This window comes from Andrographis paniculata, unplaced genomic scaffold (genome assembly GCF_009805555.1).
Source record: "Andrographis paniculata isolate CXL003 unplaced genomic scaffold, ASM980555v1 Contig79END, whole genome shotgun sequence".
Taxonomy (NCBI): domain Eukaryota; kingdom Viridiplantae; phylum Streptophyta; class Magnoliopsida; order Lamiales; family Acanthaceae; genus Andrographis; species Andrographis paniculata.
Window position 1 is genome coordinate 3648925 of NW_026137616.1, and position 10558 is coordinate 3659482.

The 10558-nt window shown below is 27.7% G+C and overlaps 1 protein-coding gene across 1 annotated transcript; it reads left to right on the forward strand.

Annotated features, from left to right (window-relative positions):
* The first annotated feature begins 8728 nt into the window (after nucleotides 1-8728).
* On the forward strand, nucleotides 8729-10558 carry LOC127240060 (60S ribosomal protein L34). Its single transcript, XM_051258498.1, has 4 exons — nucleotides 8729-8880; nucleotides 8968-9047; nucleotides 10092-10201; nucleotides 10288-10558. Exons 1-4 carry the CDS (start codon nucleotides 8802-8804, stop codon nucleotides 10379-10381), a joined length of 363 nt encoding a protein of 120 aa, XP_051114455.1. The 5' UTR covers nucleotides 8729-8801; the 3' UTR covers nucleotides 10382-10558.

The window sequence follows — 10558 nt, forward strand, 5'->3', positions numbered from 1 at the left end:
ATCCCTAGATTTTATGATATAATCAGGCTTCATATCCCAACAATCTCCCACTTGAAGACTGATCTTATCTTCCATCTCAACATTTTACTTCATCGACAATGACAGTGTCAAGCCTCCTTCTTCATTCATCGAGGCCACTTGAGGTTGAACACAACCTCAATTCATCTAAGGTCACCACCTTAGATTGTTTTTCAGGATTGCTCATAAATCGGCTTACTACTCCTACTGCACGTGCTTTCCACCTCCTAAAGGTATCAAAAGCATCATATTTACACTTAAGGGTCGTCAATGACCGCGGTGTAGTACTGTGAGCCTCCAAGGGTCGATACAAAAGCTGGTTCCCGCAGGTCCGTATGAACCAACTCCAACTTTTCCTTTTTCAGGTCTCTCCCACCCTTTGAGAACACAAGCTTTTGTTGCTTCCCAAAGATACAGTCCTCACATACTCCACTATCGACATACTTGAGACCTGACAATCTTCCCTTTGAAATGAGTTCCCCTATCCCCTTATCGCTCATGTGTCCGAGACGAGAATACCATAAATTTGTGTCATTATTTATGGCCACAGAACTGATTCTGTCTAGCATGGCTTTCGTCATGTAAAGAGTTCTATATCTTCTCCCATGGGCCACCACAATGGATCCTTAGGTTACCTTCCACGACTTACTTTAAAAAACTATCGAGTAACTTGCCTCATCCAATTGTTCAACGGAAATCAGATTCTGTTTCAAACCCGGGACATGGCTCATATAATTCAGTCTCCACTCCCCACCATTTGTGTTCTGATTCGAACCATACCTTTACCTACAATTTTTATTGTTTCATCATCTGCAAAATAGACAACGCCAAAATTACCTGTGGTTTAGGATTCCATGATTGCCGAATCACTGCATGAGTGGAATGACGCTCCTGACACCAAGATCCATGACTCCATTGGACTGCTAACGCTCAGAATCAGCGGATTGGATATCTTATCCGCTGCGTTTGCCGAACCCTGATCCTTCTTCGGCGCCCCGCACTCGTTTCAAGTGCCTCTTGCAGTTCCAACATACCACCTAACTTGCATCTTCCTTGTCCTTGTTCTTCGGCTTCAACTTTGACAATTCTTGATCTTCACCCTTTCCCTTTGCCTCAGATCTAAATTCAGTCGAGATATTCTCCCAAAGGGTTCGTCGAACCGCACTCATCGTCTTCCTGTCAATCTTTTTGTATCCGGCTTCATCCATGTCTTCGGGTTTCTCCTTCAACGCCGCCTCTAAATCTTTACCATACAGGTAATCTTCTATCTGCATCTTCTAGAAATCGAAGTTCACCTATCGAATACCTTGAACACATGTATAGGACCAACTGGGGCATTGGTTATGGCCTAAAAGACATTTTAGATGACAGCACGACGATCACCCATCTTGACTCCCACAAACAAAACTAAGGTTCACTTAATATGAGAGTACATCGGATATCTCATCTGCTGCGTTTACTGAAACCTTTATCCTTCTCTGCCCACCTTACACCGCCTATCACAAAGGGACCCGCTGCCTGACCTACCACCACTGTTGGGACCGACCCAACACCGCCAGGAGACTTTCGACACAAGGCACCTCCGCAAGTCACAAGGGATTCCTACAGCCACAATCATTATACAATGCCTCTCAGTCCACCTAACCAACGAACCAGACTCTGATACCACTTGTTACAGAAATTCTAGGAAATCAAGATAAGACAAACAAGGACACAAGAACACAAGAATTTAGTAACTCAGTTCGATCACAATGAGAACGTTTGGAGGCGTTGTCAAGTTAGAAATTTTACTATAAAGTACGCAGACACATGTTAAAGTGAAAATACATGGATATTTATAGGCTAAACCTATGCCAATAATATCCAAATCATATCTCTAAAATATAGAATATAATATCTAAATCATATCCCTAAATTTTAGGATATAATCAGGCTTCATATCCCAAAAATATTAATAATATATCAACTATACATATGATAAAAATAATTTCTAACAATATAATTATATTAAAATTACTTTTTAGTTTAACTTATTTATTATTTTATTATAATATTTTTTTTTAATATGTATTGGGTCCAATACATATGTAATTTTAAATTAAAATTTTAAAAATTGTAAAAAAAATAAATTTTTCGAATCAATCCAGTCTTAGCGGGTATAGTTTCAGCCGGACCCGGTATAATCAGATCCAATTTGATCTTGGATTTAACAGTATATATTCCGGACGACTCTTAGTTCGGACTGAACTTATTGTCATCCATATAATTATAATTCAAATAAAATTTATAATAAATAATAATTATAAACAATAAATTTATTAATTTATTTAAAATATTGTACCATAAAAAATAATATAAATTTAATTAAATATATAATTCAAATAATTAATTTTTATTTTAGATAAATATATTATTTATTTTATAAGAGAATATAAAAGTAAAATATAAAATTTCATGAATGAGATTTAAAAATAACATAATACCCATTACAAAAAAAAAAAAAAAAAGAAAAAATCCACATTTGTAAAATTTTGGACTCATTTTCTAGATCCCATCATTTTAAATTTTATCTCTTTTTTTTTTTTTTTTTTCTTTTTTAACCAAATATGAATTTAATAGAATTTTAAAATTTAAATCTCATGGAATCCCATTAAATCATTGAACCAAACATCCCATTAGAAGATTTTGTTTTATTTTTTTGTGTTTAATGGGTATCATTTATAATTCTATGTATAAGTGTTATTATTCCTATTTCCAAGATATTGACCATTTTCATTAGTGATATAATACTTTAAAAAAATATTTAATTAGTTAATACTACTGAATTAAAATATTATTATATTATTTTTATATAATTAATAATATTAATATATTTGAACTTTTTTTTTTTTAAAAAAAAAAAAAAGGCCAAAAATTGGGCAGTCTTACAGCTCAATAAATGCCCACCAAGATATGCAGCAGAATGAATTGAAAATGCAATTGTAAAAATAGAATAGTGGTTCTTCTAGATTAAGAAATTAATGCTTAAATAGTTTTTTGTTTTACAATTTGTATTTAGTGATTATTTTAAAAATAAAAAATATACTTATTCCGTTCAAATACAATAGTCTTATTTACTATTTTTATCTGTCTCAAAACAATAGTCTTATTTCGATAAATAACCATATCACCGTAAAATTACTCATACTTTTTCATTTTTATTACACAATTGTCACTACCTTTTACACTAATATACTCAAAGGGCAAAAAAATCTTTTATCTATATTTTTTACCAACTACCAATATAATATCAATATTCCTTAAATCTTGTGTCCAACTCAACTAACACTATAGTTTTGAAACGGAGATAGTATATAAGAGTGAGATTTAAGGAATATTAATATTATATTGGTAGTAGGTAAAAAATATAGGTAAAAGACTTTTTTGCCCTTATCCATATTAGTGTAAAAAAGTAGTAGCAATTATGTAATGATAATGAAAAAGTAAGGGTAGTTTTATAGTGATATAATTATTTATGGAAATGAGACTATTGTTTTGGGACGGATAAAAATGGTAAACATAACTATTGTATTGGGGGGAGAGAGTATATCAAAATACTATTTAAATAAAAATATGAAACAACACTTTCGTTTAAATCAATTTCAAATCCCAAGTAATATTTTATGTAAAAATATACATTTTTATTGAGAATTAAGAGATTGTTTAGCTTCTGTTTTAGTATGTATTCAAATTTTACTTTTTAATAATATAATGTCTGCTATCTAACGAAAGATGTTGAATGCTAATTGCTATATTTATATATATTAATTATAATTTTAGTATTATTTATTAATAATTTTATTTTACTATAAAAACATCAATTAAATATTTTAATATTTATTATTTTTCATTACTTTAAAATTTTAAAAAATATATATCATTGCTTAATAATAATAATAATAATAATAATAGGGGAAAAAAAATTTACGGTCCCAATATAATCAAAATTTATCAATTTTCATCTCAATATAAAAATCTTATCAATTTTGGTCCCAATATAATCATTTTTGTCCCAATATAAAAATTTTATCAATTTTGGTGGCAATATAACCAAAACTCATCATTTTTTATCCCAATATAATCAAATCTTATCTTTTTTTTGTCTCACCGTCAATAAACCGACGGAAAATGAAATGACATGCAGCTCTCATTTGTAGAGGAACCAGAAGATGGAGATTCTACATCCTGCATTTCTCCATTTATATGAACTTTAACAACAGGGATTCCCGTGTAATTTTCAGAAAGCATTTTCCCTGCTGAGATGCAATGAATTCCCTGGCACATGTCATCCAAAGTTTTTTTTATTTTCATTATGTGCCTCTTCCCAACATTGGTATAAATATCCTGTATCATAGTACGGACAAGTTCTAAACATCATTCGGGATGCATTACTGCAAGAAAAATTTTCACTAAAGTATGGAGCTCTAGGAAAATGATCCCCTGAAATGCTCCTACTTTATCCTCTTCTGGTATCAATATTTTCCATCGGTTTGTTAACGGTGGGACAAAAAAAGATAAAAATGATCCCCTGAAATGCTCCTCCTACTTTATCCTCTTCTGGTATCAACATTTTCCGTCGGTTTGTTGACGGTGGGACACAAAAGGATAAGGTTTGATTATATTGAAACAAAAAATGATGAGTTTCGGTTATATTGTGACTAAAATTGATAAAAAAAAAAAAAATTATATTTGGACCAAAAATAGTGAATTTTGGTTATATTTGGACAAAAAATGATGAATTTTGGTTATATTTGGACAAAAAATGATGAATTTTGGTTATGTTAGGACCAAAATTGATAAAATTTTGTATTGTGACCAAAATTGATGAATTTTGATTATACGATGACAAAAATGATTTTTTCCCTGATAATAATAATAATAATAATAATAATAATAACAACAACTTTAATAGTATTAAAAGAAATTAATTTGATTATGAGTTATAATAGCATTTAGACCAAGTCGAGTTACGGCTTATTTGGCCGTTTGTTTTAAGGTCAAAACGCGTAAAACTTGACATTATCCATATTGACTCCTAACCATTTAATTAAGAATTAATTTATTACAAAATGTCAAAATTATTTATTTAAAAAATTAATTTTGATGTCAACCTTTGAGTCTTTCACAATCATATTTATTAAGCTAATATTGTTTCTTCTTTCTTTTCTCCCCTTCGTTTAATTTAACCTTGAAAAATGAAATAGGGTATACTCTAGCTAATATATTAAAAAATTATTAAATTTATAGGGTGGGTAAGAAGGTGTTGGAAAAAGTTTTTTAAAGAGCTTTTAGCTTATTGAACAGCTTTTTATAGTTGTTTACCAGTCAAAAAGTTAATTTAAGTGTTTGGTAAATTAACTTTTTGAAAGAGCTTTTTTAACTCAAAAAAGCTAATTATGAAAAGCTAATCGACCCAGCGTTTTGGAAAAAAATTTTCATTTTAATTTTGATTATTCCTTATTTATCCTTAAAACTTAATTATTTATTTTATACATATAAATATATTTTTATAGCAGTATTTATTAATTATTTTTAATATATTTAATTTATTTATATATATTAAAATAATAAATAACATAATAAAAATATATATACGAAAGATTTATTATTTTATATTTTAAATAATTTTAATAATTTTTTTTATTTTTTAATAAAAATAGTTTTCTCAAATCTAAATAATAAAAATAAAATTAAATATTTTATAATATTTTTATAATTTTCAATAATTAATAACAAAAATTCTCATAAATTTCAAACCAAAATGAACAAAATTAAATATTTTTAAAAAATAATATATCAATGTCCTTAATAGTCATTTTTTATCGAGTTTTCTTTTTCTTTTTTAAATTTTGTTTCTTTTTTTGGGTAAAATAATATTTTGAATAAAAATAAGTATCATATTATATTTTTATAAAAATATCAAGATATTATGTAATAGTAAAAATTGTAAAAAAGTAAGTAATAAGAATAAGAATAAATAAGCATACCAATGATTTATTTTTTTTTCAATGATTTTTGTTTATATATAGTATGATGTTTTATGTATGTGTAGTGTTTAAAAAAAAAGTGTCAGATATAATTTTTTTAAATTTTTTCTATAATATATTTAAATAATATGAAAACAATAAAATAAATATATTGGGTCTTAATACATAAATCGGTCTATAAAAAATTAGTTTCATTATTATTTTTTAGTGTAAATTTGATTCTATCTCAGATAAATTTACAATTTTTATTTTTTCTTTCTTATACAATTTTTGTTGTGGAAGCTTTTGGCATCAAATATGGCCATCTACAAGCTCATATATTAAGAGTTTATTTTTTTGTAATTTTAATTTTAAATTAGTGCCTTTTATTTCGCCTATTTTCAATAAAAATACAATATTTTTTCACAAAATAATTAAGAAATACATTATTAAAAATTGTTATTATATAATATAATATAATTAAAATATATAATCATATTTTATTTTTTTTAAAAAATGACAAATAAGATGAGACATACTATTTTTTTTAAAAAAAAAAGAACAAATAAAGTAGGGTAGAGGAAATATATAAAATACAATATTTAATAAATAGTATATTAAACGGTAAATTATATAATATATCCTCGTGTTTTACTAAAAATGCAGAAAATACTCTGTGTTTTATTTACTGCAATGAAACCCCTTGTGTTAATGGAAAGTTTGCATTAAACACCCTCTTTGTCCAAAACTGATGTTTGGTTCGAAATAAAAACCTAAATTACGTAAGTTTTATACAAATAAAAAACATAAAATATCTTAAATAATTTTTTTAATAAAATAAATAAATAAATAAATAATTGATCAATCATTTATTTTTATAATTTTTATAAAAATCAGACAACAATTTATCTCCAAAAACTATAAAATGAACGATTAATAAATTATATATTTATTTATCTAATGAAAAAAAATTATTTAAGATATTTTGCGTTTTTTATTTGTATAAAATTTGCGTAATTTAGGTATTTATTTATAATTAAATATCAGTTTTGGATAAGAATGGTGTTTCGTGCAATTTTACATTAACACAATAGGGTTACAAATACAGGGTGTTTTGTGCATTTTTACTAAAACATAAGCGGATGTTATATAATTTACCCGTATATTAAAAGCAAGCTAAGTTCATATATATATTTGAGTAAATTATATAACATCCCCTTATATTTTAGTAAACATGCATAAAATATCCTGTATTTTATTTATTGCATGAAATCTCATTATCTTAATATAAAATTTGCACAAAACATTTTTTTCCGTCTAAAACTGATATTTGATTGTAATATGAATCAAATAATGCAAGTTTTATACAAATAAAATAGATAAAATATTTTAAATAAATGTTTTAAATAAAATAAGTAAATAAATAATTGATTAAACCTTTATTTTATAATTTTTGAAGACAAATTCATCTGATTTTTACAAAAATTATAAAAATAAATGATTGATCAATTATTTATTTATTTATATTATTTTTAAAAAGTATTTAAAATATTTTTTATTTTTTATTTATATAAAACTTGCGTAGTTTATATCTTTATTTAGAACTAAACATCAATTTCGGACAAAAATAATATTTTATGCAAATTTTAAATTAACACAAGAGAATTTCATATAATAAATAGAACACGGTGCGTTTTATACTACAATTTATAGCGATTTATTGGATCTTTTTGGATAATATATTATGACAGGTTATTGAATATTTTGGGGAAAAATAAAATTTTGGGTTGTATACTTGTATTTATTTTATTCTATTAGTTTTTATCATATGAATATTTTTAAGGAAAAATTGAATAATAAAAATATATTTAGAAAAATAAAAGAAACAAATCAATTGTGACAAAAAAAAAAAAGAGTTTAAATACTCTTTATTCAATTTTTTTTTTAGAAAAATAAAATATAAAAAATACTTTTATTCAATCCTAAGATTCTTAATCAAAATATTAGTTTATAAAATATAATATTAAAATGTAATAGATAGGAGTATAATTTTGAGACATAATAATAGACAAAATATGAAATAAATTTGCACCGATGTAAGTATTTTTAATATAGTATGTGACGCGTATTATTATTTTGGTCATATTCAATCTATAGTAAAAAAACTATTTTTCCAATATTGTCATATATGTTGATATGACACTTCCGAAGTTGATATGAACTACTCAAATGTTAAACTTTAATTTCGAATATCAGAGACTTTAACTTTATTAGTTATTAAAAATACAGATATTTAAAAAGAATAAATTAAAAAGGTACAATAAATAATAAATATTTGTTTGATTTTGATTTAAAATTTAAAATTGATATTTTTTTATAAAATAATTTATATATAAAAAAACAATACTCATATTTTTTTTATTGAAAATAACAATACTCATTTTTATTTGAAAACAAAATCTAATATTCAAACCAAACATCCTATTAAAATCTTGAAATGAACCAAATGGGCTAAGGCCCTAAACCTTATTCCGTAGTAAGTTCATTTTCAGATAGCGCTTATTATGCAAACACGATTTATCTCGAGGGAAGTGCGACTTTAGTTTTGATAAACGGACGGCTGAGATAATCACAGCTCAGAACACGGAATCAAATCAGAGCCGTCGGATCTAGGGCTTTGCAATCAGTTCTTTTGTTTATATGGTTGAAGTAGTTAAGGGAGTAGCCTAGCAGTAGCAGTGCAGAGGCGGCGAGGGATTTTGGAGGTCGGCAACGGAAATGGTGCAGCGGCTCACTTATCGGACGCGTCACAGCTATGCCACAAAATCGAACCAGCATAGAGTAGTGAAAACTCCAGGTAATTTGTTCGTTTTCGAGAATTCCTTTGAGTTTGTGGTGTTCATACAAGTTCTGTGGGTTTGATTCGTTTTATGGTATGAATCAGGAGGGAAATTGGTGTACCAGAGCACGAAGAAGCGAGCTAGTGGACCTAAATGCCCCGTCACTGGCAAGAGAATTCAAGGGGTACTTACTGCTTCTCTTGTCTTCTTCGATTCTACGGAGTTTCGATTCGCGCGATTTTATTTTATTTCAGCGTTATGGAACTGCTTTAAATTAATCGGCATTTTTTATTGATTCGTTGGTTGATTTTCTCTGTTGCTACTTTGATTGAATCTTGTTCTGCTCTGTTTTTTATTAGTGTTTTTTTTTTTTTTTTTTTTGTATGGATGTATTGAACTTTGAATTGTTACTGCTCTTGCATCCTTGCAAACTATTGAGAAACTAGTTGGGCGATGATGCTTAGATGCTGCTATGTAATAGTTGAGTCGAATGGCTAATGGATTTTGTCGGTGTTAGTGGAAAATGCATCGAGGATAGGTTAGTTTGTTTGACTTCTTTGTTGACAAGGATGAACTTTTGATGGAGTAGAGTCATTTGTGCATCTAATAGTTTTGTTTTTCTTGAAGAGTTTTGTAGGATTGATTTAATTATCGACCTTAACATGTTGACATTGTTGCAGATCAACCGAAAAAACTTGATTATATAGTTAATTGAAACGTTGAATCGTACAAGTCCTTTAGAGCCTTAATTGTATGCTATAATCATATCGCATAGAACCTTAATGTGCTTACCTTGTCTGATATGCTTACTAAAAAGATGATTTATTCCCAAAAGGAGATGTTTATATAATCAGCTATTTGCTTTATTCATTCATAACATGATCCCTATTACACAAAGAACATATTTGATTGATTAATCATAATCATAAATACCCGAATGATGAGTTGCTCCTGGTACATTAACATATCAAATCTAACCAACCCTTCGAGCAGAACAGGCCCTTAGGTGTTCTAGTTGAGAAAGAGATGTATATGCGTGCCTTCAAATCAAGTTCGTAGATTTTGTTTTTAAAATAAGAATTTGGATTTCGTAGTGGCAGCCATAATTTCTATTAAGGGTTTATCTAGACTGTATCAACTGCAACCGGTTTAGTTATTGGTTATCCAAGGGATGTAGTTATTCTTATAAAAAAATTGAATTGGGGTTTGCGGGTATTCTTGATGGCAGATTCCCCATTTGAGACCTGCCGAGTACAAGAGGTCTAGGTTACCGAGGAATCGAAGAACTGTAAACCGTGCTTACGGTGGAGTATTGTCCGGAAGTGCTGTGAGGGAGAGGCAAGTTGTGTAATTCTTTTATTTTACTTTATCTGGGGTTCATTCATTTTATTCATGACAAGTATTGTATATATAAAAAAAAATAGGATTATTCGGGCATTCCTGGTTGAAGAGCAGAAAATTGTGAAGAAAGTTCTGAAGATTCAGAAAGCAAAGGAAAAACAAGCTTCCAAGAGCTGAATGTGAAGCTTATATATATGATGATGATGATGATGAAAGATGTTTGGTATGAATATGAAGTGTAATTTTGGATTTGGTTGAGATTATTGATATTTTGCATCCGTCGACAAATTATTATGATTATTATTAGTGATTATGTAGAATGTTGTGTTGTTGATGTTGATTGTGAATTTGTGA

Coding starts and splice junctions, on each gene's coding strand:
- LOC127240060 (XM_051258498.1), top strand. CDS start 8,802: ATGGTGCAGCGGCTCACTTATCGGACGCGTCACAGCTATGCCACAAAA. Junction 8,881..8,967: donor TAGAGTAGTGAAAACTCCAG/GTAATTTGTTCG, acceptor GGTATGAATCAG/GAGGGAAATTGGTGTACCAG. Junction 10,202..10,287: donor GGAAGTGCTGTGAGGGAGAG/GCAAGTTGTGTA, acceptor AAAAAAAAATAG/GATTATTCGGGCATTCCTGG.